We start from the raw sequence: 27,930 nt of genomic DNA, 5'->3' as shown, positions 1-27,930 counted from the left end.
CCACAACCATGCAGTGGAAAGCATTTTTAATAAATGCTGCACTCTTTTGGAACAGCATTAAAAAAAAAAAAAAAAAAGAACAGCATTTGAAAACATTTGTAAGTACGTTTATTGAAAAATACCTCAAATGTATAAAAGATAAAGCCTTTTTGAACAAACAAAAAGCAAACATTTTAAAAAGGAGCTGTACAAAGGTACTTGTACACATTTCTCATTCACAAAGCACATTTTGGCACAATAAGGTGGAACGGTTCAACCTTAACAGAGCATTACAGTTAAACTCCTCACGAGTTCTTTTTGTTGATCCGATACATTTGAATTTGCACTTTTAATTATTTAGAAACTTCAACAAAGTCTGCCAAGGTTCCTCTTTTTGGTCCTGAAACAATGAAAAACACAAAGAGATAAACAACATGTAAACCTTTAAAAGGTAGTAGAAAAAGCCACTGAAGTCAAACGCTTTCAGATGTGGACAATCATGCCCACTCACGTATCAAATGCTAAAAGAATATCAAAAACATAAACAGCACATATTACCAAAATATATATTTTTGGATAAAAAAAAGTTTTCTGTTTGGATATTTTCTTTTCTATTGGATAAAAAAAAATGTTTTCAGGTACAACATCATGTACATCAAAATGGAATGGCAAGTTTTACAATGCTCCAAAGCATTAGTTAGCAGACGTTGGGCACTTTCAATATCTAAAGGTCTCTGCTTATTTCAAAATAAGAATAAAGACCTTTTTCATAAAGCATACAGACTAATAACTAAAAAAGAATAATAAAAAAATAGCACCAGCACTTATCGGTTTTTAGGATTTTGTACCATATAATAAAATATGTAATACAAGGAAACATTTAAAAAATGCTCACAATGACGGAAATGCAAAGCAAAAACAATACTGAATAACACAGAAATCCCAATTTTTCTCCCACATTCTTGTAAGATACATTTTTAACCTGCAACAATGGCTGAACTATTTCCAGTTTCAAACAAGCACACATTATCAGATGAGCTGACTTCGGCCGGGACGACTCTGGAATGTGTGTTTAGGTGAGTCGGATGCCCAACACTTGCTCCAACTCTTGCCTCCTCTGCTGCACCTGAAACAAAGACAGTAAAATATATAATCTGTTATTTAACTTGTTGCTTTGTGCACTGCCTTTGGATTTGTTTCAGTTATGTTCAGCTCATTCATTAAGAAACAATTCACAGCAACCGATCAGACAGGGTTCAGACTCTAAGCCGTAAACAAACATAAGATCAAGAGAACGAAGACAGGAGTGGGTAGGTCTGTGCAAATTTTTGGTAAAGGAAAGAGTCTGAAATAACATCCACAATTACATTTTGGCCATAACCTTTTCCGAACGTTAAAGTCAGCCACTGTAAAGACTTTGTCGGTTTCTACTTACTTTGGAATAAACGTATCTGCCCACTGCTTCTGGAACCCAGGGTGCCTGGTAAAACTCAGTCTTCCTCTCTTCCTCTGGGTTTCCTGTTACATCCGTCATCAGCTGGTGAAACAGAAACACTTCATGAACACGGCGAACATTTTTGATTTTTAGACTGGAACATTATTAGCAAAGGCGGAAACCTGAAAAGCAGATTTAGGAAGTAAAACCTCACCTCAAGTGGGCCGGTTCCTGGTATTTAAGTATCAGAGTTTTAAAAGGTTACGACTTAAAAACTTCCAAAGTATTACGTCATAACATTCTTACGTTTTAAAGTTTTTATGAGATGTCATTAGGAATCATTGACTATTATTTTAATCAAAAGCAACCAGATCATGCTTTTTTAGTTTTAATTTTGTCTAAATGTAATAGTGAGTTCAGATGGCACGCCTGCTTATTGTTAACCTGACTCTCGCCAGCTGTATGTCGCTCCGCCTAGCTCCACTCACATCCATCTGGGACCTCTCCATAGGAATTGCATTTACTGAAGGCTGGGTCTTATCAAAAATCCTTGTATATGATTGGATAAGCCACTTGTCTGTCATTTTTATCGACGTGCTATTTCAACCACTCACACCGAAGCTAACCCGTGACGCTGATGAGAGCGATGCAAGAAAAAACAAAGCTTTTTTTTTTTTTTTTAAATGTGTTTGCGGCTCTAGTGGCAAGCGTTTTATTGACAGTGAGCTGACAGGAAGAGGGGGAAGACAGGCGGCAAAGCGCCGCGGGTCGGAGTCGATCCCGGGCCGACCTCCTAATATGGTTCGCGCTAACCAAAAACAAAACTTGCCAAATCCGGTTGGGAGAAGGGTGAAAACATCGTTCCCACCAACAAAAGCCTTCAGAGCCGTTCTCTGATGTTCTTTTCATGAAACAATATTAGGTAGATTGGACAACACGGAAGAAATAGCAGCATCAATGTTAACGCTTGCTTCCTCGATGCGAGCCGCCATTGCTGTCTGAATCAAAACAGTCTCATGTCATGGTCGCTTCTCCACTATGTCACATCTATAAAACTCCAGCCCTGCGTCCTGATTGGCTGGAAAATAAAATGGGTTGAAGAAATCACTCTCTATGGAAGATGTCCCAGATGGATGTGAGCGAAGCTAAGCGGAGCGATATCAATCTGGCTAGAGTCAGGTTAGCTTATTCTAGCACATTCGGTCACTTCTGTGTGAAGTTGCTCTTTAAAAAGGTCTGATGATGGCTAAAGAATTAAAGACCAGATATAAGTTGTTACTTTGCTACTTTTATTTGTAAAGCTTGGGATAGAAGGCAACGAGTGCTGTATCCTTGTTGACTATAAACATTTAAAGATGCATTGAATTTTTTATAGTGCTTGTGAGTTGTATGTGGCCATTTTGTTTTGTATATTTTATGTGTACATGTGGGCTGGGCACCTATGGTGCATGACACTAAACTAAAATAAAATCAATCAATCTAAATATAAATATAAACACAATATGGTTTATATTTCGTCAGCAATATCTGTTTATTCAGTTTAAGGGAGTTTAGAACCTCTGTGTCAAATGTTGTCCTAATTATAATTATTATTACTGTTTATGCAGTTTAACTTTCAAGCACCTTTCTAAAATCTTGGAATTCTGCCATATTTAATTTAGCAGTTAAAATTACTGCAGACTAGAAATGTTGAACAGTCCCCAACAAAGACTCCTGTGGTGTGAAGTTATTAGAAAGGCGCATCAGACATTTATTTACCTTCAGATCTCGGCACTGAGACTTCAACCAGTCCTTGATGAAATCTTGTGGATTATTGCTGAAGCTCAGCATAAAGTCTCTCTCCGTTTTAAGTGTGTTGATGTACTCGATGGTTTCATGGATCTGTAACAAACAGTGGAAGGCCATTCCTGATCAGTCTTTTGTTTAAAAGATTTTAAAAGTTTGTTATAACGCTTTAAAATGGTTGGGATTTGCTGGTAATGTCCGACCTTCATTTCAAGAGCCGCAATTTCCTGTTGGTTGGTGGTGGAGGACAGGAAGCTGTTCATTTGGGCCTTCAGAGGGTCGTCCACCTCCACATCAATATCGTAACAGGCCGTCTTCTTCTGATCTGTGGGGTCCACACTACGCAGAACAGACACACAGGTGGAGGGCTTTCAAAAATACAAAGCAGCACAATAGGACCGTTTTTCGACTCCGCCTCTTTTTAGAAAGACCAAAATGAGCAAAAACTGACCCTAACAGAGATTGGACAGTAAATCTTCTGTACCTGATGATGTGGTTGATGATGATGGGGTCAGGGTGGTGCAGCAAGCCAGCCAGTTTCATGGGAATCTCAGAGAACTTCATGCGTGGACATCCAAAGATCTGAGGGGCACATTGTTACAATACTGAAATATTTCAATGCCATAAAAAAGATACACATTTGTAATACATGACAAACAAAACAGGCTTGACAACTAACAAGGTATCCCCCAGAAAATGGGGTTATCCTGGCAGTACGTATCGTGATGGGTTGCGGATTCGGATCGAGGAACGTAGCGTCATGCACCTCGAAGGAGGGGCGGGCAGCCAATTAGCCGGTTAGCTTTAATTAGCTTTAGCCTTTCTCCAAGAGGGGAACTTCATTGACCGTTTTATGTTGCTCTCAACATTGAGGTATTTAAAACAAACGGCGCTTAGACTGGCGGGGGTGGAAAGCAAAGCCCGGCGGGCCCCCTGGCGTATTATAATGCTGTGGGGGAAATAATGGCTTCTATTTTCATTATATTAGGAAGGAAGCAAAGAATCCGTCGCTGAAGGAGATGTTTTGGAAGGAGAATAGACGAGGAGAGTTTCACAAGGACTCACTTATGAATGCAAGACCAGTCCATGAAGGTCCAATTTCACAGCTTCCAGGACATGAGGGATTTGCTACTAATGGACGAGATTTATAGTGGCAAAATGTGGACCCATCCATTCTGCGGTTTTTGGCTGGGCATGTATTATTTATGAATTTATTGGTAATTTATGCAGAAATGGTAAGTTTAACAAATGTAAGGAGAGCGATGCAAAAATGATCAGCGTCATTTCCGGATGTTTTCCATTAGTGATAATGCACAAGACAGAATCTGGTCAGAGGAGACTACTGACACGCCAACACTGCAACTGAAGGAGCTGCAGCAACTTCCAACCTATATGTCTGCACAAAGAAGGAGGATTGAAACCCATAAAAACATGCAGGCCTGGCTAAAACTACAATAGTCACAGTTAGAAACTGTTATGGTCCGATGAAACCAAGCAGGAGCCATTGGGCCACCATTTGGCAATAAAACAACACTGAGCATCACCAACAGAGCAGTATGCTCAGAGTGAACCATGGGGGCGACCGCTTATTTTACACCAAAACAAGGTGTCAAAAATAATTATGGGCTTCATCAGAAGATAATGCAAGTTTTAAAACACCCTAACCATAGTCCGCACCTAAATCGGTGGCCTCACCTGTCTGAAATAGCGGTTGCAGTTGATGAACTCTTTCTCGTGACCATCCTGCAGCTTGTTGTTCTTGATGTAGAGCCAGAGAGCTTGCATGATGTTGGCCCGCGTCTGCGTGTGCACACCCAGAAGACGGGCCAGACGAGGGTCCAGCTTGTACTGCGGGGGCTGGACGGAGGCGAAGGGGAAAGAAAGTGTTGAGTGTTGGTTGACAAAGCTAAACAAGTCAAAGCACGCAGACACGGTTACAGGGTGATGTTGCTACCTGGTGGTCAAGCATGAGCAGGAGAGTGCACTTGACGTTCACGTCGCCCGGCCGTTTGACCTGGAAACCATCCGTCTCCTGAGTTGTGGGCATTCTGTGCCACTAGAAAAGAAAGATTTTCTTAAATTAGGATTTAAACAGAAAGAAAATATATATGTAAGCACATTATTCACATATTAAGCAGAAGGATACTAAAAAACAGCATAAAGACAGCCTTCATACCCCTGGAACATTTTTATATTTTGCCACGATACAATCACAAAATCCATTGAATTTTATTGGAGGAGCTGCAGAAGTCTACAGCTCAGGTGGAAAAAAACTATCAACTATTAGTTGTGGACAAAGCTGCCCTTTAAGGATTAAGGGTAAAAGAATAAAGCCATTGTTAAAGAAAAGCTATAAGCGGTACCGTTTGCAGTTTGTAACATCTGTGCAGTGGACACAGCTGGAAGAAGCTGCTCTGGTCAGATGAGTCCAAAACTAAACATTTTGGTCTACATGCTAAACGCAAGGCACATCGCCCTGAATAAACCATTCCCACAAACATGGTGGTGGCAGCATCATGCTGCGGGAAGCTTTTCTCCAGCAGGAACGGAGCTAAGTCCAAATCAATCCAGATGTGGAGGCTTCAAAAGACTTCAGGGTTTCCAAACTGACTGAGCTTCAGAGATTTTACAGATCTTAGACTGTAGGTAATGCAACACTAGAAGAGACCAACCTGAATAGATTTGGAGCTGGAAATGCAGCGGAAGGCTGTCCTACAACACACTTTTTTATCTGAATAAAAACCAAAAAGCACGTATCCATGTCTTCCTAATTCACAACTATGTACTGCTTTGTCTATCACAAACATCCCAATAAAATCCATGGAGATATAAATAGAAACACTGTGAAATGACTGCAATGGTAATTATTTAAAAATACTAAATCGTATAGCTGGTGTGAATGTTGGACGCCTGTTGCTTTAGATCAGGGGTGTCAAACATACGGCCCGAGGGCCGGATCCGTTTTTTTTTTCTTTTTTTTTTCTAGTGTCCTGTCTGGCAATGTGGCAATAAGATGCCACAAAGAGCTCATCAGATTTGACTTTCACAAGTGGACAAGATAAAAGGAAGAGAATGATAAAACAATTATTGAAAAAAAACCTGTACTTTGTTTAATTGAAAATATGCAGTTCCTATATTGTCCACGAGGGGCGCTGTGTTTTAATTAGCAGATTAAGCTTCAGGTGTGGAAAAATTCAAATCATTTCTTAATTTTTATCTGTTTGATGTATTTTGTCATGCAGGACAGTGTTTTTAAGTTCCAAAAAATTTGAATAAATGTTTTTCAACATTGTATAATCACTGTGATCAGTTCTTATGCATAATGCACAAGTAAATGTTTAACTGAATAAAAGTATTGATGAAATTGCACATACTTTTCTTAAAAACGCTGAGGTTATTCATAATATATTGTGTAAAAGTGAAATTAACTTAATATAAAAATGAACAAGTCCACATTTATTAGTTCTATTTAATCTTGCAATGAGTTTACTCATGTGGCCCTCTTGAGATCGGATTAAGCTGTATGCGGCCCCTCAACCAAAATGAGTTTGACACCCCTGCTTTAGATGCTTAAACACAATTTAAATGAAGGAAACTGAAGGACTGAGATGCTGCATCATTTACCTGGATATGCCGGTTAGGAATCTGAAACAATTCTGACGTCTATGTTTTTGCGACGTTCAGAGTTGGTGTGTGACTGCATCGTCGTTGCCTACCTCCACCAAGTGATTGTCGGGTCCATAAAGCTCCTTATCGAGCTCAATCACAAGACTCTTGAAGAAGGAGGAGAACTTCTTCTTCTGCTTACCGGGCTGGAAACAAGAGACGGAGAGAACAAAGACCGTGAAAACGCAGCGCAACACCACTGGCCTCCGTGTTTCCTTACTCTGGGGTGTCAGTCTACAGCTGCATTGTTTAGCTCTGACCACATCGGGAGTGAGGAACCAAACTGTTGAGTAGAAAAAGCTGTTCTCCCCCCCCCCTACTGCCCTGTCAAAGCCTGTTTGCTCAACATGACCCCTCTCACTCCTTCCCTGACATCCCCTTTTTCTTTTTTTTATTCAGTTGCTCCATGCGGCGCTCCTACACAGGCCTGAACCAATGAGGGGGGAAAAAAAATCTACAAAAAAAAAAAAAAAATCTATCTTCTGTGGCCCCAGATGACACAATGAGCTGGGCTAGAATTGATGGAGGGAGGGGAGGCATGTCAGCTTGTGGTATGCAACGGCCAGTGGTTTCAATTCCGTGTTTCGACAGAGAGCACGGGCTTTGTGTGAGCGTCTAAGCGTGCAAGTATGTTGGCTGTTGTGGGGTGGGATAGGGGAGAGCTGTAAATGCACATCTGGCTACGAGGTCTGAGCCAGGGACCGACTGAAACTTACAGAAACACAAAAACAGGGATAAAAAAAAAATGCTCGGGAGCCAGAGCGGCCCCGAGGAAAGCGGCTCAACGGAGCAGCAGCACTCAGAGTTCCCAGCTGCGTCGTTCACTTACTTCCTCCAGGAGTTTGCCCTCCACTCTCAGCTCCCAGGAGGACACTTTCTCAGATTCCTCTCCCTCAGGCTTGCTGGGAGTGTACGTGTTGGAAATGTAGATCCGAAGCTTGCGCTTTTGCTGCGTTAAAGAGAGAGAAACATGAAGCTGTAAACGTAGCCTGACGGAAAAGGGCTCTGGCTCAGCAGCTGTTTGATCAGTGGTTTAATAAAACCTGCTTCAGATAAACGCCGTCATCTACACATTCCCGCTGGTTAAGATGCCTAAAAAGCCTTTAAAAAGCGTTTTTCTGCAGTAGCTTGAATCTAACATTACATTGGAGACATTTTTGCAGTGCCGGGGGAAAAAAAGTTCAAAACACCACAAAAAAGAAAAAGTCCCAATGACCATTTACTGGCAGCCTTGGTGAAATGGCCTCAGGACAGCATTTACTGCTCTCACATATTTCACAAGGTTGAAGCATACAAAGAGAGATCTTTGACCTCTCTCTCCATTCATCCCTCTTATCCGGGATCGGCGCAACAGGTCCAGACAGGAACCCCAGACACCCCTCAGCCCAGCGGACACCCTCCGCCTCATCCTGGAGGATCCAGGCCAGGCCAGATGTGATATATAGGCCCTCCAGAGAGGTTTGGGTCTTCTCTGGCTCTCCTCCCAGTGGGACAAACCCAGAAAACCTCCAAAGTGAGGCGCCCAGTGGGGAATCCTGATCACAGGTCCAACTGACTCCCTTCGATGCGGAGAAGCAGCAGCTCTGCTGTGAGCACCCTGGATAACAGAGCTCCTCGCCTGCATGTATGAAACCTCTGGATCTACAGTCCTTGGTTCTCCCATTTGCTCTCTTCTCAGCTCACACCACATGTTTTCATAGGATTTGGGTCTCGTGAACGAGATGAGAATGACAGAACCATGATTTTGTGTCAGCTGGAACTTTGTCCAACAAAAAAAAAAACAAATTCTGACCAGTTTATTGTTGAAGGGGACCTCATTTTTGTTTAAAATGTCCTGTTAAGAGTCCACGATGGCATGGGGTCTAACAACGGTCCCCGGGGCCTTTGGAAGAGAAAAAACCCACAGCATTGCAGATTCTCCTTCACACTTAACAAGTATGGCGGTTTCAAGATGAACCGATTAAGCAATAAAGCAGTAATCCAATTAGGAACCATGCATGCCCTTGTCATCACACCACCTCCAGGTTTTCAAGAGGTTTAATGCTTGGTAACATAACGCAATCGAAGCCTCCTATGGGCTGAGAGAACTTCCTTTTTTTTTTTTTTTTTTTTAACAGTAGACTTCAATTGTAACATCTCTCTGCTTCCTGGAGAGTTTTCATCCCATCGCTGAATCCTGAACAGTCGTTTCTTTGAGCTGCTGCTGCTGGTGGACAATGCGATGTTTTCATGCTGCAGAGTTGATTCTCAGAATGGCTCAAAGTGTTGTTTTGCTACTTTTGTATCCTAACAGTGATCTCCTTTACTTTCACTAAAGGCTTTCTGACCACAGGTTGGTTAACAGCAACTGTTTCCAAACACAAATTTGAATCAACTGTAGAGGTGTTATGCAAATAATAAACTAAGCAGCTATATGTATCCATGAAGTTAAAAAAAATATGTTTCTAATGGGGCTTAAAATAAAGGAATGCTCAACTGTACCAGATACTTATTGATAATTGATTCTCAAACAAAAGAAGCCTTGCAGCTCTTCTAACATCTTCATTTATTGTTTTTTTTTGCTCTTTGCAACGCCTGAAAACCATTAAAAACCACCAAAAAAAGAGGACAACACATAGCAAAGACGGGATACCATGATGGGCTTTTTGATGGCCTCCTGGATCTCCATGCGCTTTCGAGCGATGGTCTGATCCAGCTTCCTCTCAAAGGCCAGAAGATCCATGTAGGCCTGAGACTCTGGGACCAGATCCCGGATCTAAACATCAAGAGAAGGCAAAGTGTTTATGAAATCCAGTCATCTCTAACGGATGGTTATGCTTTTTCACGACTCTTGGGGCCAAACGTTTACCTACCCTTTGTGGGAGAACCTTGTCGGCCATTTTGCGCCTTTTGGCTCTAAACCAATCAGAACAGAACCCATGAGCTCATTTCAGCTTAGATAAAACCATTAACAGACAGGAAAGCCATCATCTCTAACCTCCAACCAGCCTTTTTGTGTTGCGTCTCATCATTCTCTGCTTAACCAATATCCCAAGAACCGGTAAATGAATCTTCCTGACGTTTTCTACTGATTATTTGCTACTGAACACACAAGAGCCGATCTGTTCCTTTAATCTAATTATACGGTCACCCCTAATTCGGCATGGCGCTTTGAGCAACGTGGCTCTCTGTTCTGCAATAAAACATCACTGTGTTACTAAAAAAAACCCTCAAAACATTGCAGATTCATTAAGGCTGACGCCGTAAATGCCGTGTCACGTCGCGGTGCAGCTCTTTCATGAGCGTGGCGTCACCAAGCGGTTTGAAGTCAGAAATAGCCTCGCTGTGTCTGTTGCTTTGAAAGCCAAAGGGCAGTCATGAGACGCTGCTCTCTCCGTGTCATTGACTGCTTTAACAGAGAGGCCTCTTTTTAGAGATCTTCTTTAGAATCCTGGCTTTAAGGAAGCACAAACAGCAAAACAGGCATCAGGACAGAGTATTTTTGTAAAACTTTTAATTAACCAAAGATTAGCTCTTTTGTTTTCTTCTCATTTTGGCGTTAATCGTCATACAAATAACTAACATCAATTACCGGAGATTTGACTCTTGACTGGCCCCGGTTCATGAGCGGCTGGTCAGAAACTAAGAATTTGGGGTGTAAATCAGCAGCTTTATCACAATACGATGTAATATTCGATTGTTTTGATATGATATTTGCTGATATCACAATTTCCGATCGATGGGATCAATATAATGCAATATCATCTGCCCATTTACACTATTATTTACACTGATATCAACGCAAACAAACACAAATATGATGTCACCATTTTATTTCTAACCTCTTACGAATATCCGGCATTTCATTCAAAAGAAACATTCTTCTAATTTTAAAATAATAATGATAATAATCAATCACCTGCTCACTATAGTCTCATGGCTGAATTTCAGAAAAAAGGTGAATGTAAATGACGCCATGGGTCGATATTTTAATATTGCATCGATGTAACTGGATTGTCAGTCATTTAATCGCCTTATCGATGTGGATTGATGCCTCGTTACGCCCCTACTAAGAATCCGATCTTTCGTCTGGTCAGTGAATGCACCATGAAAAAGTCAGGTCACTGACGGCAACACTCTTTAGTGTGGGAGTTATTACTAAAGGAAAACACACAAAGCTAACGATTTTTCAGTATTAGTGAAGCATTTAAACTGACCTGACCTTTAAACTGAGACAGTTCAGCTTAGAGGTCAGAGGAAAGACTAAACGTGTAAGAACGCTCTGCAGAGGAACCTGCAGGCGTATCAGCTGTTTAGTCACGTGGAGTTAGCATCAGCAGATAACAGTAAGCTGAACATATTACAATAAAATTGCTTTTTCCCCCAAATTCTTGATTAGCAAATGCACAAACTGCTCTCCGCAGCTGGAAATGCTAACTGGCTAATAGTGCTAAATGGAAAAAAAACAAAATGCTGAAGATTTTTAATACGTCAACTCTGTAATTGTTTGGTCTTTGATTCGACCACCTGTTGAGCTGCGGAGCTGTCATATATAAAAAGGCACACCATCCATTTTCAGGGAAATTTAAGGATTTCAAGTGGACCTTACAGTCCGAAACAAACGATAATAGAATGAACTTCTACAGTTTTCAGTCTGTAAAAACGAAAAACATAAGCGAGATGTTCCAAAAGATGTTTTACTTTATTTGCAGATTAAGACGGCAGTTTTTGAGAAAATCCCAGTCCTAATATCCTATAACATTTTTTTTTAATAAGACAGAATCCTCAAACTATGCAGAAAGAAGTATTTTGAGGTTATTTATGCTTTTTAAGACGAAATCCTAAATCGTAAATCTTTTACGAAACTGGCGATCGGACATCAGCTACCAAGTCTCTGATTGGTGCGTCTCTACGTATTATGGAAAGACTACCACCTTAAATTATTTAAACCGTATAAGACTAACACAGTTTTGCTCAGCTTACCCTCTCCTCAGGCCTCCAAGCGCCTCCTGCTGCTGTTGATGCTGCTGGTGAAGGAAGCGCTTCCGTGAAACGTCCATGCCAGGATGGCCCATGCCCGGCCGCATAGGAAGGCCGCCACCGCCGTAAGAAGGACCGGGCATCTGACCCCCCATCGAGCCCATGGGACCCCCCACTCTGCTGGGTGGCATCCCAGAACGCTGGGGCAAAAAGAGCCAAACTGACCAATCAATTTATTGCTGTTTTATTGTAAATGAATAACAGCATAAAACTAAACATCCGGTCATCAGATTGGTGCAAAGAAAAGGACAATAGAACAAAAAAAAAAAAAAAAACATAAAATATGAACAGTAATATGAAGGATACACTATTAGCAGCAGTGCAGTAGCCGGAGGTAGAGATGGGCGATATGGACATTCAATTTTATCACCATATATTGTGGTTACATTGCGATAACGATAAAAGGCCATTTATAGCTTTACGGTCTTTTTCAGGTAACTCTGTGGCTGGGACTGCATGTCTTTTATATACCGTCCTTTAAAAAAAACATTTGAAAATGTAATATTAAAACAAAATTCAAAATATGTTTCATCAGGACAATGATCACAAAGACGTGTGGTTTTTATTAACCAACTGCACACAGTAGCTTTTCCCAATCATATTTTTGAATTTATTGATATTTACTGATGCTCTCAATAAACCAAAAAGCAGTAAAAACAACAATCCAAAGCAGTTTTGGGGATTTTCAGACAATAATAGTTGGAATCTATCGTTGTCAAGATAAATCCAAATTTCTTATGATATGATAAACGATATGATAAAAGTCCAGCCCTGGTAGGAGGAGCAGAACCTCCGATGTCGTTCTCAGCTCCCTTCACTATCCTCTGCAGGACCCTCGTCTTCAAGCATCTTTATTGTCATAATGTAACCATCATGAAATTTTTGGTTAGACACCGACTATAATGCAGCCGTTGACTAATATTCTACTAATACATTTTAACGCTGCATCCATTGTTCTGGGTAAAAAAATCTTTATCCTGGTGGGTTTTAGCACAGTCACACCCCCCACTACCAGCAGCCCAGCCCCAGCAGGACTGCAGCGGGGCCCCAAAAGAAAGCTTAGGAATGACGTCTCTAAGAGCCCAACTGATGGTTTAAGCGGCTCCGCCGGTCTTCGAACTCCTCAGAACCCACAGCAACTGGTCTTTAATTCAAACCTCTGTCTGTTTTGGGGAAAATATTAGCTCAGGTTTTACCATAAGTTTTCACAATAAACAAAAGGATGATTTCCTACGGTGCTTATCACATTCAGTAGAAAGTGCTGGAGTGACTGGGGTTTTTCTGAGGGGTTTGGATTCAATTCAGTTCAATAAGATTGTATTCATATAGCACCAATTCATCATACATGTCATCTCAAGGCACTTTCCAAAATCAAAATCTATCAGATTATAGATCGGTCAGAAAGTTTCCTCTCTAAGGAAACCCAGCAGGTTGCATCAAGTCTCTCCAAGCAGCATTCACTCCTCCTGAAAGAGCGTAGAGCCACAGTGGACAGTCGTCTGCATTGTTGATGGCTTTGCAGCAATCCCTCATACTGAGCATGCATGAAGCGACAGTGGAGAGGAAAACTCCCCTTTAACAGGGAGGAGAACCTCCAGCAGAACCAGAACCAGGCTCAGTGTGAACGCTCATCTGCCTCGACCCACTGGGGCTTAGAGAAGACAGAGCAGAGACACAGAAAGCACAGAAGCTCACATTGACCCAGGAGTACTTTCTATGTTAGATGGTAATAGTGGATGATCTTTCTCCCCTGATGATGTCACAGCTAACAGAACGCCAGACCAGGTGTACCTTCTATGAAGAGAAAAAAAAATGACTGAGAACAAAAAGGTAAAAGATGAAATAACAACAAACAATGCAAATTGGAGAACAGTAGGATAATTCAGCAGAGTGAGAGAAATAGAAAATGATGTCCTCCAGCAGCCTAAGCCTATAGCAGCATAACTACAGAGATAGCTCAGGGTAACGTGAGCCACTCTAACTATAAACTTTGTTAAAAAGGAAAGTTTTAAGCCTAGTTTTAAAAGTAGACAGGGTTTGCAGTCCAACTAGAAGCGTTACGGCCATCGCTCTTACTAAAACTAAAGCAGGCCGTCTAACAGCAACATAACTGTTAAGCAACTAAACGCAGGTTGGATCAACCCAGCTAACACCAGCTTGTTAGAATTTACCTTTCTGTATAAAAAGCAGAATAGCCAAAAAAAGGAAAAAAAAAGAAAATATTCCGCACAGTAAGGTATTCTAATAGAAAACTACTATATTTAGCAAGTTTATTTCCCATTTCTGTTAAGTCAATGTTTCACAATGAAAAACACAAATAACACAATACATCAACTTTCAACTGGATGAATTATTTTAACTAGAGGTGAAAAATAATTGGTGCTTTTTTTTTGTTACATTCAGTTAAATTAACGTCTCACATAATTTTTTGGTAAAGTTGATTCAGAAATTAAGGGTGCATTGTGAAACTGTGGTATTTTTTCCCTCAAAGCTGCAAAAAAAAAAAGAAAAGCATGCTCATCGTGAAATTACATCTTGATCACACGGGCTATTAATAGGCATTAGGCTGCTTTGTGAGAAAAATGACACTTTTATTAAGGTTGCGACGTAGAATGCTCAGAATTTACCCCTCTATCTGGTCTCAATTAAAATCACCGAAGCCCTGCGTGTCTTCACAGACAAAGAGAAGGCCTCTGTGTTTGTGCATGTCAGTTTCAACTGCAGGAACCTGCAGATGGCAGCCAAACTGGGAGAACATGCATGCAGGCTTGCCCTGGGGGGCAGATGGTGGTAATGATAAACTTTTGTTTTCACTAACTGACTGGAGAATATGGGCAACCACCTGACTTTTTATACTTAAACATGTTTAATGTTGCACCCAAAAAATAATTTAAAAGCATTTTTAATCTAGATAATAAAAAAAATGCTATTAAAGAGTTGCTGCAATTTAGCAGATGGTAGGAAATTACAGCAGAGCCCTTTGAAAAAGGCGGAAGTGCCATCTTAATACACTTTAATGATTTTTACTCATGAATACTTGGTAATAAATTCGTAAATATTGTACAAATCACAACTCTTGGGGAACATTTAGATTTTTTTTTAAACAAAAAAAGTGAGATCAAGCATTAGAAATTTAATGAAATAAACTAACCTGGTGGTACTGGGGAGTGCTGCTCATGCTTCTGGGGTAACCCGAAGGAGGCTGCGGCATCCCGGGCATCCTCATGGCCGTGACATGGCCAACAGTCATGTGGCTTAAGGACGGACTCATCTGGGGAGCAGGGAAGCCCCCTCTCGATGCCATCGTCTGGCTCCACAAGTGTTTTTTTTTTTTTTTTCTTCTCTTTATAAATAAATAAAAAAAGTGGCGGAAACTCCAGAGATTTTAACGCGCAAATAAAAGCCCGGAAAGCTGGAAAACGAGCGCACGGCGCGAGAAAGCAAACCCCGAGACTTCCGCCTTCGCTCCTCCTGAGTTTTGACAGCAAACTCACGCTGTCAACGAAAAGCTAGCCGACGTTAGCTCGTTTCCGACCGCTTCAAGTTCCGGGATTCTGCGCCTCTGTAGCCCGTCTCCGCTGGTTCAGCGTCCCCGCCCTCCCACACACACTCACTCTCTCAGCGGTGACTGTTCGGGGTTAACCCCCCCTGACCAGGACCAACTTACACCGACTTGACTGCCTCAGCGGGGGGGCTTCAGTAAAGCCCTGACAGCGCCTGACTTCACACACATCCGCGGTCCTGAAGCCAAACCAACGGCTGTGTCTGAGCAGCACTGCCCACACCATACCGTGGTGCGTTCACACTCCGTCGGAAATATCGATAGTTTTCAGGAAAAAAAAGCTTACTTTTAGTAAGAAAATGTAATGCATGATTTTAAAGTAGGTTACTTTTCTTTTTTACAATATAAATTTCGAGGGTGTTTCTGAGTTAATCACCTTTTGCTTCAGTTACAACCGCAAAGTTGGTCGTTTAAAAGGCAAAATCTCATATAGATCTTCCTGAAGCCTGTCAGTAACTCAGTAAAAACAAAACAAACAAACAAACAAAAAAAACTATTTAGTTCTAAAAAAAAAAATTAAGTTTGATTATAAGGTAGGCTACTTTTCTTTTTTACAATATAAATTTCGAAGGTGTTTGTGAGTTAATCACATTTTGCTTCAGTTACAACCGCAACGTTGGTCGTTTAAAGGCAAAATTTCATATGGATATTCCTGAAGCCTGTCAGTTACTCAGTAAAAACAAAACAAAAAAAACTATTTAGTTCTAAAAAAAATAAATAAGTTCGATTATAAGGTAGGCTACTTTTCTTTTTTACAATATACATTTCGAAGGTGTTTCTGAGTTAACTTAGACTTAGACGACTTTATTCTAATCACCTTTTGCTTTAGTTACCACCACAAAGTTGGTCGTTTAAAGGCAAAGTCTTATATGAATCTTCCTGAAGCCTGTCAGTAACTCAGTAAAAAAAAAAAAAATTTAGTTCTTAAAAAAAATAAGTTTGATTATAAGGTAGGCTACTTTTCTTTTTTACAATATAAATTTCAAAGGTGTTTATGAGTTAATCACCTTTTGCTTCAGTTACAACCGCAAAGTTGGTAGTTTAAAGGCAAAATCTCATATGGATCTTCCTGAAGCCTGTCAGTAACTCAGTAAAAACAAAAACCAACAAAAAAAATATTTAGTTCTAAAAAAAACTTTTCTTTTTTTGCAATATAAATTTCAAAGGTGTGTTGAGTGCTTCCGTTACAACTGTAAAGTTGGTCGGACTCGAAGAAGAGATCAAAGAAAAGCTATTTTTTCAAGTTTAAAGGCAAAATCTCATGTGGATCTTCCTGAAGCCCGTCTATGCTTTGCCCTAAATCAGGTGCTGTGCAAAGTTTTGACCCTGGGGTCAGGGGTAATTTTGTGTAGCCAGGCCATCCTGCAGTTCAAGTTTGGTCCAAATGTGACCCATTCAGAAAATGGTGCTGAAGAAGACGAGGGCTTTCTGTGAATTAGGAAGAGTATTTTAGTGACAACTTTATCAGCCAGCCAGCCCTCTTCTTTCTTTCTTTTTATTTCAATATAGTATCAGGCCACAAACACACCCATTGATTAAACGTGGCTAAGCACAGCGAGGGTTCTTGAAGAAAGTCGTCTTTTGCTGCTGGCAATAAATATTTTCTAGAGCAACAAAATAGACATTTAAGATAAATAGGTAGGAAACGGCGCAATTTTATTTTATTAAGGCAAACATCTGAGAACCTATTTTGAACCTGCATAAATGTATTCCTTTCTACTTTGTTTCATTCAAATATTGCTCATTTAACTGATTGTGGAGCAGGTAAACAAATTATTCACGTAACATTATTTAGCATTTTTGACAAAAAGTATAGCTGCTGAGTACTTTTAACCTGCTGATTTTGTGCCACATGTTTGGACAGCACTACCCCAACCCATTTTCTGACGGTATGTTTAGGGGTGTCTTCCTGCTGGAAGCTGAACCTTCCCAGTCTGTTATTTTGCAGCATAACAGGCTTTCCTTTAGGGTAGACTTGTATTTAGGTTTATCCAGCTTCCCTGTTCCTAGAGCATCCCCACAACATGATACTGTGACTAGGGCTGGACAATAAACCGCACTTTCAATATGAACGCAATTTTAAGGTCTGTAATTTTTGGCTATGTAACAATTAATGGATCAGACGCGTCGTTTAGGTGGCAGTAATATGTTTGAAGCGTGTTTGCCTCCACATGGAAGGGAAGAGAGTTGCAGGAGCGGGCTAATCTAATTTTATTATTTGTTTTAGAGTTATAATCAACTTTCTTTTTACCAGACATTTTCAGGAATCTCACCATAGCATTAAGTACTACAGCCCTAACTGTGACCACCGTGTTTCACAGTGGGTTGGTGCCCAGTGTCAGGATATATACACATGCAGGCCATGTTTTTGGAGTCAAAAGTGGCCTTATTGATGCAAAGATAAAGATTATTCTTTAGGGAAAACACACAAAACAAACTCACTTCCTGTGAACATAAAACAGGAATGTGGTCACTTTAAATTTATAAAAGTAATCAGACACCTGGTAAGGGTTTTATTTTAAATCCTATTTAGAACTTAACCCTTTAACTGAGACATGCAAATGCCAAACGAATGAAGCGGTGCAGGTTTGGGACAGAAAACACAAGTAGAATCATTTCTGTACGAGTGGAAAACTTGATGCATTTATCAAACCCTGCTGTGGAGGAGTGAGACATTTTAAAAAACAAGGACCAGGTCTGATTGGGTGACTGGTGCAGAACGGTTGATCGACGCTGCCCCCTGTTGGTCGACACGTTTTCTAAACAAGCGCCGAGCCTTGTGACAGGTAACAAATCATTTATTACGGTAGACAGATGAAAACAAACCGAGCCATGGCAGCAGCAAATTCAACTATTAGAATATTTACACTATCACATCACACCAAGGACATATGTGACCCTTTACAATGTAAACGTAATACAAAGACATTATTTGTATGCTAGAAAACAAGCTGAGTCTATACACCAAAAGAAACCCGCTTCCTGCAGGCCACCTGCCTGCTGGCGGAAATCAGAGGTTCGTTTCCTGAACGTTTCAAAACCAGTTTCCTCAGGTGAGCAACAGAGCTGCTAAACTACAACCCCGGCGGTCAATGCGAAAACAAAAGACAAACCATTTTCAACGATTGTCTTTGACACTAGTTTTCACATAATTCACTTTTCTTAAAAAAAAAATAAAAAGAGATGTCAGCTGACCTACTGCGTGATCTTTTCTGTCTTACGAAATAAAATACTGTGTGCGATGACTGTTGCACCAAACGAGGCTGTCTATGCTCAGCCACTGACTCGTTCTCAGATCCTTTATCTGTGCAGAGAAAAAAAATTAGACATGATATTAATTAGAATTTAATTTTTTTTTTTTTTTTAACTAAATGAAAAATAATGGCGAAAATCTTGTCTGGTTCAATGATTCTGTGATTAAAACTAAAACCAATCCACCAAGAACAAAGTGGGAGCTCAGGATTGCTTCCGCAGAGCAGCGAGGACCGCACGCGTCACCGGCAACGTCAACGTCAGCTGCTTGGACAGCAGAACGAGCCGAAGCCGAAGCGCCGCGGCCTCGCCTCGCGCTCTCTGCCCGTGCGTCCATTCACACAGTTCAAGAAGGTGTGTTTGCGGCCAAGTGCGTTACTGAGAGAAAGCCTCGTCCTTCATCAGCATGCGGGGACTCTCCTGGTTTTCCACGCGACGTCTAGGCCCCATCATGCCTGCGCAGACACAACAAGCAGAGAGGCACTCATTCCTCCATCCTGGTACATAGCATACACTGAGATTTCTAATAAATGCAAATGTGGGGAGGGTGGGGGATAAAAAAAAAACTGCCTAAAACATTAAAAATATGCAGATAAATGCAGCTGTTAGTGAAAACACAAACCAGAATGACTTAAAAACAATCTATGCAAAAGGAAAATCTCATCAAATGCCTAATTTTATTAAAATGTACATTTGTTACCACCAAGCAAAACTAAATAGTTAATGACATTACATTTAACACTGTTTTGGGGCCAAAATGAGAGATAAATGAGTCACTAATATGTATTTTAAGGGGTTATAATGTGTTTACATAAGGCGCCCTCCACAATGAATGGAAACCCTGATAAATATGTCCTTCCAATAAATTAGATTTTTCCTTTTATTGTAGTAGCATATTGTAAAATTACGAATGTTACAAACACCCAACTTTTAATTTAAGTGAGTTCATTAATTTGAAAGAAAAATAACTCATGTTAAGCAAAAATATATTTTCATTTTCACACTTATATGTTTGTCACTTCCCCTGCTTTCAATAATTTGCAGAACTCCCTTTATCCAATAGGACGGCACCCATTTTCTTATAATTGAAGCAGCTGATGTTTATGTTGGATCATTTTCTGGACCTAAAGAACACCATTTTAGTTTTGTTTTTGCATCGGTCACCAGATTTACGTTTAAATTCCCAGTGGTTATATTGTTTCTCTTTTCTGTGGAAGGGAAACATGCATACAGCATCGATCCTCCACCGCGCTTAATGGTAAGCGTGAGGTCCTTTCCCACATATCCATCCTTTGGATTCTCACCAAACTCACATGTTAGTTACTGCGGAGCTCAGTCATAGCCTCATCTGACTCAAGCAAGTGGTTCCAGTTAAAGTCCCCCGTATAGTTTGACAAATTCCAAATCTTTACATTTGTGATGGTAGGACAGAACCAGCTTTCTCCTGATATGGAGGCTTGGTGCCTCCGATATATCAAAGTTCTCCAACAGGGAGCGTTGGGGATGTTTTTTTTTCTTCCCTCACTTATCTTCCTTCCTGTCGGTGGTAGAAAGACAAACCTGGGTCCTATTTGTCACATTTTCAAATGGTTTTAAACCTTTTAGTCATCACTCTGACTGTAGGTATGGACAAGTAGCAGTTTCCTATGAAGATCAACACACATCTGCCTACAGGTGCTTTCTGTTGTCTTTCCCGTTTAAAGAGTGCCTCAGATTAATATTTACACCTTCAGGTAAACAGACATTCATGGATTACAAATCAACATTATGCTTCTGCAATAAAAGGATGTTTTAGCCGTCTTTAACGGGGTGGCCAATAAGAGCGGAGGGTGCCGTATGCTTTGGCCCCAATTTTGTTGTTTTTAAGACATATAAAAGCTAAGCAAAATCTAAAATATACTGTTTAAATAAATCAGAATGTATGCATTGTTGTGCACACTCGACCTATCAGCACATAGAACTTTAACATTTATTTCTACACAGACAGATCCAGTCAACAGTAAGAGTTCAGGTGCCTCATCTGCTCTCTTCACAGAATAAACTTTTGCACAAACAGACACAAGCAGGCCCTACACTGTTAGTCAGCTACAAACCCATATTAAAAGGTTAACCCCCATCCCTACCCACAGGCCTTGAAGAGGCAATGTACGAGTCTTTGGGCGGTGCATGAGCTTCGTTGTCTTGGTTGGTCTTACTGGCCGTACCTGTGAAACGGGGGATAAAAAGGCAGAGGTGGTGAAGCTGGCTGGGAACTTCAACGCTCTTACCAGGACTCCTACACGACTTCGGGTCAAAAATTCAGACCCTTCTAGACACAAACTTTCATAATTCTTTGCTCTTTTTAAAGATGTAAGAAATATGTGGAAGGACAGGAAGAACAGGAAGGAGAGATGGCCGGACTGACGCACGGTTGGATGGCTGGACTAATGGATCGATAATTTAAAAGGACAGAAAGACGGACAGAAGGACACGCGGATGGACAGAAAAACGAAGGAATGGAGAGGTGGACAGGGACACAAATGGACAGATGTATGGACAAACAGATGGATACAGAGAATACAACTTTTAGAGAATGGGATAAAACTAATACTTGATTTCCTTTCCCATACTTGTCTGGAAAGTACTTAAAATACATTATTTTCATGTGTAGGAACCCCGTCTTATGATCGCTCTGTTGTCTTTTACTTTACATTTCATCTTATTTTAAATAATAGTAAATTGCATGTCTTTGTATCCCACTTTATCAAGTCATATGACCTTGAAGCTCTTCACACTGCATTCAACTGCTCACACATTCACACCCTGATGGTGGTGAGCTACATTAAAGCCACAGCTGCCCTGGGGCAGACTGACAGAAGAGCAGCTGCCATACAATGGGCACCAGCAGGCCCTCTGACCACCGGGTCGCTGGTTCCAACCAGCAAACCGATGGTTACAGGACAAACTCCTAGCCCTCTCCAATTGTTTCTACTTTATTTAAAATCTGGGCCAAGGAATCATGGCCAAATGTTCCTTTTCCAAATTGTGTAAACTCTGTAGCATCCGATACAAACTACTGAATTTTAGGGCCAGATTTTCACCTACAGTTTAAAGTTGTCAGTAAAATGTCAGGTAAAAAGTATTTTTTATTTAATTAACCATGTTTTTTTTTTTTCATTTTGTCATTTTGTTTCCACGGAAGATAAGCATCAAACAAGCCCAGCAATTTTATTTTTCCCACAAAAAAAAATCTGGGGTTTTACTCATTTGCCACATTTAGCCATGTTTATGTGGGTGCACACAAACATGGCTAAATGTGGAAGATGTTTTCTAAAACAGAGAAGCTCACATTCTGCTCTGGTTGCTTGGAATAGAAAAAAGCATTTCTGAACAAATACAAAATAACAAAACTTCCAACTTACAAAAAAAATGTAGGAAGTGGTCTCCCTTTCTTTGAATGACGCAAAACAGGCAAGGCTAATTTTATGTTTTGGATGCACAGAAGCCTTTTCTACAAAACTCTACAGTACTTTGTTTCATGATTAGTTTACTTTTCAAAATTATCTTGGCAGTTTCAATAAAAAGCAAAAGAAAAAAAAAGGTATCTTGTGCATACTTTCAACTAAATAAGTTTGTTTCATCTACCAAACAGTCTGAACATCGCTGCCTTCAAGGAATAAACAAATCTGAATCACTTTGTCTTCATGCACTGCAGGTCTTGATGCTTAATTCCGATTTTTTGCTGAAATCGAATTTTTTTTTTTTTTTTTTAGGTAGCCGTTCATACTACTATTAAATGGGGGCCATCACCAGACTTCTGTCTGAACGGCTCAAGACCGCAAAGCGACCCGTATGTGCAGATAAAAGAAGGAGACGTCACAGAGCAGCGAGCCGTTTACATAAGTAATGACAAATTTAATTGTTTCTAGAAGTGTTTAATACAGTTTTGTAAAGAAAAACCCCACAAAACACGGATACCCACCGGCATCTCTCCTTGCTATTATTAGAAGGCTGTTGAGCAATGGAAGCCGACGATATTAAGACCACATCATAACAAAACAAAGTAAGGTAAGAAGAAAGCAGCAGAGCTGTTAACACAATCTTTTATGGAGCGCTAGTTGCTGCTACCGAGTGTGGATGTGTAGTGAGAGACAGGAGAGTGACGTGAGAGACAGATAAAATGAGACATGACCATTCAGACAGCGAACGCTTTAAAAAAAAATCTGATTTAGTACCACATAAGGAAGTGGCACAAATGGGATTTTTTGCAGGTGCAAAGATTGGAATTGGGCCGTTCACACAGACAGGAAAAAACATGGACACGGGTTGCATATGGTTAAAAAGATTGGATCAATGCAGTGTTAACCTAACCTTTGTCTAATTTCATAAATAATGCTTTACTCAAAATATTCCTCACTCTAAAATTAGTATTAGGTAGACACAGGTTACAATTTCTAACAGCTCACTGTTCATTCGTAGGTTTCTTGATAGTTGAACAAAAACTGGTTTTTACCGCATTTTTTTTCACAGAGCTAAAGTGTTTGGATGTTAAACTGGAAGTCTTAAGAATATATCTACGATTAACAAACAAAACTCGTCAAAGAACGACGACTTTCTTGGAGTTATATTCCTGAAAAATGACACAAGGGTTTATAATAGTCTACTTACTGCTTTTATGCTTGAATGATTTGGATCTTCTTGGTGAATTTGGATTCTATGGAGCAAAAAAACAACAAACAAAACAAAAAAAACAAGAGGTTATATTTTGGTAAATGTTAAAAAGTCAGGACTAAAATTCTTAATACTTTTATAAATAAATAAAAAACATGATGAAAACATTTATGCAAGGGGAAAATAAAAGCACCTTATCTGACTTTCTTTTCTTTGCTGTAGAAGAAAAAAATAGATAAGAAAAAAAAAATCTGCAATGAGTAAATTTTTGAGGAAGATGGAGCTGCTCCAGAGCATCACCTTTCTTTTCCGCCCCGTAGGACCAGTCGTTGTCGTTGACGTCGTCATTATCCTCCTGGTCGCTCTCTGACTTGTTGTTGGTGTTGTTACCGGTGACTATTCTGTAAAAACAGCAAAGGCTCTTGTGTTACTCTGTGTAAAAAAACAGTTTCTTTGACCACAAAACACATTCCAGCTCTAACCAAGTCCTAACTTTGATGCGGCACCATGTTATCATCGAGCGCATAGCTTAGATCGACCCTTTCCGCTGCCCGGTCGGGGAACTAGGCCTTTGCAGTTGTGCCCAGATGCTGCTAGAGATTAACATAACGCCAACGTCTGAGATGATGCTAGTCTGCGCTGCCGCTTTCTCATCCAACCTGCGGTTCGCTATGCGGCTGCTGTTGCGTCCCATCCCGAGGCATTTCTCCAGGTGCGGGGCGAAGCGCGACGCCGCGATGCTCCGGCTGCAGTTGGGACACACGCACTCTTTGTTCTTCCACTGGTTGTACACCTGGCCGAACACGTCCAGTCCCGGCTGGTCCACGATTTCTGAAAGAGAGCCAAATCATGCCCTTTCGAAGCAATCTGCCGTCTGATCTCGCACTAATAGTTTCAGGAAAATCCTGCATTCAACCTGGGAGCATTTCTTTAGTAAGGAAAAAAAAAAAGGAAAATCCTGTATTTAAAAAAACAAATAAATGTGCAGCTGCTGCAACCGTCTTAGTCTTTCCTGCTACAGAAGAGCATTAAGTGCTTTCCTGCTAGTTAGTTACAAACAATCGTTTTCTAATATGGATCCTCGTACAGCCATGACTGTTTTGTTCCAGTTGTTTTAAACTGTTTAAATTCTGCTCTGACTTCAGATAATAGGGACGTTTAGGCAGGTAACCATTTTCTTGTCACCATATCCTGATCTATAATGACCCAGACACATCTGTCTTTCCCATTTTGAAGAATAGCGAAGAGAAATGGGCCTCTGTGTCACATCGTATTTATACCCCAGGTAAACAGAAAGTCATGGACGACACATGAAATGTTTCCAGAGACTAAAGTAAGAAAGTATTAGTTACATATGTGTGTGGCACCTTAATTAAAATGTTATAACATTTAATCATATTTCTTCACCACTGAATAAATGTGCTTAGATTAAAGGTTGGGTTTCAGAATAAGATTATATTTCTGCAGTAAAAAAAAAAATTGTTTACGTTAAGCTTTCCAGACATCTTTAAGAGGATGAAAATGCGTTTGTGTGCACCTAATAACAAGTTATCATGGTCTGAATATAGCTTTGTTAGACAAAATCAATTTTTGCTCGCTGAGATTTGTAAAATCATTTTTTTTTACGAGGCAAAACGGGTCGCGCTTACCGAAGTCCCTCATGCTTTCTTGGTCCGTGTCATCCAGGAAGAAGTAGCCCTGCTTCACAGCCCGGTGGACCTCAAAGCAAAGCCCCAGGCACGCGTCCTCCACCAGGTCAGACAGGATGTCCTGAGCCAGGGCCTGCCAGGGGGGGGACACGTTTCTGTTCAACGGCAGATCTGCAGCTTCTCTGAGGATTTGTGCTTACCGCTTACACGTTTCTTCTGTTTTTGCTTTCACCTTTTTTTAAATGTCTGAGACCTAACCAGCTTTTGATAAATGACCTGTAACTGCAAAAAACATTTTATTTCATAAAAGGAAAAACAAACTATTCAAACCAACCAGAAGTCTAAAAGTATTTGCCTTCGAAACCTAATCAGTAAAACTGTGCTAACCTTGGGGACAGTCACAGCAATCAAGTCCCTACTATGGCGGCCAATGAGCTTTTACATCACTGTGTAAGAGTTCTGCCGCACTCTTCAGATTCAGACATACTGAAGAGTTTGTCAATCAGATTTAAGTCTAGACTTTGACTAGGCCCCTTCAAACTTTAATCTGGCTTCTTTATAAGGCATTTATAGGTGAACGCACTGCCATGTTTAGGACCAGTGTCCTGCTGCGTAACTGAAATCCACTTATGCTTAAGACGACAAACTAATGGTCTGACATTCTCCTTCAGGACTCTCTCTGGTTCCAACAAGACCATCACTCTACCACCCCCATGTTTGAGTGTACGTATAATGTACCTTTTGTTTTTTTGGATTGTAGTGCTAGTTTACAGCAGCTCTTAAGGAGTGCGTACCGTCTAAAATGTTCCAGTGGGTGGACCTCGGCGTTCCTTCATGAAGGCCATTTTTTGTTTACTTTCTTAGAGCTAATTCATGAACACTGACCTTAACTTTGGTAGTGTGGCCTGTGGCGCTTTAGACGCTCTTCTAAGCTCTTTGGCGCCCTTCTAGACGAGTCGTCAACACTCCCTTGGGGTGATATAGGTAGGCCATACACTCCTGGGACTGCTCCATGTGTTCTCCATGTGTGGACAATGGCTTCAACAGTGGTTTGCTGGAGTGCCAGAGCCTTATGCCACTGATGGTTTTGTGTTTCCTCTGCTCTTAGATGTCTTTATATTGGGACATGATGCGTCGCTTTTTGAGATCATAGCCTACTTTGTGTTGTCAGATAGGTTCTGCTTTGAAAATGCCTCGATTCTAAATATAAATTGGTAATTACACCTGATGCAGGGTTAATTAAAGATTTAAAAGATGGGAAAGTGTGTATTACCATAATGTGGTTGGGCATCTTTTTATCTAAAGGAAATAACTGGTCATTTGAGCTGTATCTTTGATCTGATCTTAATTCTTCCTGGATGATCTGATCCGTCCAAGTGCAACAAAACAAGCAAAAGCAGAAGAAACCTGTAAGGGGGTGTGGGGGGCAACAATTTATTTGGAGCCCCGCGTGTCTGCTTGCTGCAGTTTTCCCCTCCACTGTACCTCCAGCTTGCTGTTGTCCAGGCTGGACACCGAAAGCTCCTCCATTTTCATTTGCCAGATCCACCAGATGAGCGGACGCTGCTGTGGTCATGCTGCAGCGCAGCAAGCATCGGCCAGCGCTGGGCTGCAGGCTGCAGCAGGAGGGGAGCCCCGGTTAGCCGCACAGATGCCAGCCAGCCACTGGGAAACGTGATGCGGGCCGAGCGCAGACCTGCTCCTCCTCCTCCTCCTGCTCCACACTCACAACCTGAGGACAAGCACACAGACATATAAAACACCGAAGGTCGACAGAGAGCAGCCACCGTGCGGGGCTCAAAGCGCTCAGCGAGAGCAGCTTAGCGCGGAGCCGCAGGAAAACAAAGAGCGCGGCTATGAATAGGCTGGAGGTGCAGAAAACACCAGGAGGTAACAGGAGAGGCGGCGTCCTGCGTCAACGCGTAATAATGCACGGCTACATGGGCAGACGGCCCGAAGACGTGCAGGAGTGGTCCGAACAATAACACGTTTTTTTTTCTTCTAAATTGTTTCGCTGTTGAAGGAACATCCAGCAGTAGCGAGGCTGCTCATCCCTGAAGCCAGCAGTGCCGCCGCCGCTGCTGCACTGCGGCTGCTCGCCTCCGCGCTCCCTGGGAGAAGCTCCGGCGGCGGAGATGCTGGTTCTCTTCCCGCTAAGAACACCTTCCCGGCGGGGAACACCGCAACCACGCTCCTGGGGAAAAGAACCCTTAATTGAGTTTATTTACCTATTTCGACAGGCATCCATCTTTACTCGGAGAACAGGCAGGAGTAATCGATCTGTGCAAGAGTTCCACCGATGGCCTCCTCCCGTGCCGCACTCATTACCCAGCTGCCTTCGCTTTGTTTGCCTTCTTCTTCCGCTCGTTTGAACTCCAATGAAACAGCAAGGAAAACTATTTATATGGCCATTAGTTTCTTCTAGTTACAAGATAAACTATCATTTAGTTTCACGAAAAACCTAATTGAAAAAGCCAATTTTTCAATACGCACCCATCTTTATTTGGATCAGACAGAAGCAATCGATCTCCACATGAGTCTCACCGATGCGGCGTTTTGGTGCCACACGGATTATCCCTGTGCCATTAGTCTGTTGACAAATTGTATAATTTCACCTTCACTTTAACACATCTTTCCACTACAGTCTATAGATTCTAATTGTGTCATCCTATTTAACCTATAGAAAAAGTTATCTTTAAAGAAATTACCTTTTTAATACATCGGAAACAGAGCTACCTTTTGTAAAAATCTGTAACTGAACATGTTGAAATTTGGTACGGACATTTCTGCACATATTTACCTGTATCTTTGTACTTAACTGCAAAAGAGAAGTACACGATTTAAGTGTATTTCTAAAAGTTCTTCTTGAGGCAAATTAAGCAAATAAATTAATGAAATTCTCATTCATTCAAGGGGGCAGCATTTTACCTTTT

The 27,930-nt window shown here is 41.0% G+C and overlaps 2 protein-coding genes and 2 long non-coding RNA genes across 5 annotated transcripts; 2 read left to right on the top strand and 2 right to left on the bottom strand.

The window, feature by feature from the left end:
• Positions 1-85: 85 nt before the first annotated feature.
• smarcd2 (SWI/SNF related, matrix associated, actin dependent regulator of chromatin, subfamily d, member 2) lies at positions 86-15,490 on the bottom strand. Its single transcript, XM_012881564.3, has 13 exons — positions 15,036-15,490; positions 11,828-12,024; positions 9,718-9,760; positions 9,498-9,620; positions 7,695-7,814; positions 6,916-7,011; positions 5,154-5,255; positions 4,895-5,056; positions 3,684-3,781; positions 3,403-3,538; positions 3,173-3,295; positions 1,415-1,516; positions 86-1,105 (listed from the first exon to the last, which is right to left on the bottom strand). The coding sequence occupies exons 1-13, from the start codon at positions 15,186-15,188 to the stop codon at positions 1,052-1,054; spliced, it is 1,509 nt and encodes a 502-aa protein (XP_012737018.2). The 5' UTR covers positions 15,189-15,490; the 3' UTR covers positions 86-1,051.
• An 82-nt stretch (positions 15,491-15,572) lies between these two features.
• LOC118564335 lies at positions 15,573-21,927 on the top strand. The gene is made up of 2 exons (XR_004931773.1): positions 15,573-15,678; positions 21,046-21,927. It is a non-coding gene; the product is annotated as an uncharacterized LOC118564335 (long non-coding RNA).
• On the bottom strand, positions 18,227-27,419 carry si:dkeyp-118b1.2 (Sgf11 domain-containing protein). Of its 2 annotated transcripts, none has more exons than XM_012881556.3 (9): positions 27,226-27,419; positions 26,483-26,729; positions 24,998-25,130; positions 24,008-24,179; positions 23,649-23,749; positions 23,542-23,564; positions 23,346-23,391; positions 20,822-20,902; positions 18,227-19,153 (listed from the first exon to the last, which is right to left on the bottom strand). In XM_012881556.3, exons 2-9 carry the CDS (start codon positions 26,531-26,533, stop codon positions 19,074-19,076), a joined length of 687 nt encoding a protein of 228 aa, XP_012737010.1. In that variant the 5' UTR covers positions 26,534-26,729; positions 27,226-27,419; the 3' UTR covers positions 18,227-19,073. The 2 variants fall into 2 exon arrangements, with proteins under 2 accessions (XP_012737010.1, XP_021163753.1); XM_021308078.2 differs by having other exon boundaries at positions 20,826-20,902; positions 27,226-27,418.
• LOC110366522 lies at positions 26,729-27,396 on the top strand. The gene is made up of 2 exons (XR_002426752.2): positions 26,729-26,887; positions 27,021-27,396. It is a non-coding gene; the product is annotated as an uncharacterized LOC110366522 (long non-coding RNA).
• Positions 27,420-27,930: the final 511 nt, after the last annotated feature.

The sequence above is a fragment of the Fundulus heteroclitus genome, chromosome 10 (genome assembly GCF_011125445.2).
Source record: "Fundulus heteroclitus isolate FHET01 chromosome 10, MU-UCD_Fhet_4.1, whole genome shotgun sequence".
Lineage (NCBI taxonomy): Eukaryota > Metazoa > Chordata > Actinopteri > Cyprinodontiformes > Fundulidae > Fundulus > Fundulus heteroclitus.
Note: the sequence above shows the minus strand (reverse complement) of the source record. Positions and strands in the feature narration are given on the sequence as shown.

Coding starts and splice junctions, on each gene's coding strand:
- smarcd2 (XM_012881564.3), bottom strand. CDS start 15,188: ATGGCATCGAGAGGGGGCTTCCCTGCTCCCCAGATGAGTCCGTCCTTA. Junction 7,815..9,497: donor CCATCAAAAAGCCCATCATG/GTATCCCGTCTT, acceptor TCTTTAACGCAG/CAAAAGCGCAAGCTTCGGAT. Junction 3,782..4,894: donor GCAACCGCTATTTCAGACAG/GTGAGGCCACCG, acceptor TGTGCCCCTCAG/ATCTTTGGATGTCCACGCAT.
- si:dkeyp-118b1.2 (XM_012881556.3), bottom strand. CDS start 26,533: ATGAAAATGGAGGAGCTTTCGGTGTCCAGCCTGGACAACAGCAAGCTG. Junction 25,131..26,482: donor TGGACAACAGCAAGCTGGAG/GTACAGTGGAGG, acceptor CCCCCCTGGCAG/GCCCTGGCTCAGGACATCCT. Junction 24,180..24,997: donor AGAAAGCATGAGGGACTTCG/GTAAGCGCGACC, acceptor GCTCTCTTTCAG/AAATCGTGGACCAGCCGGGA.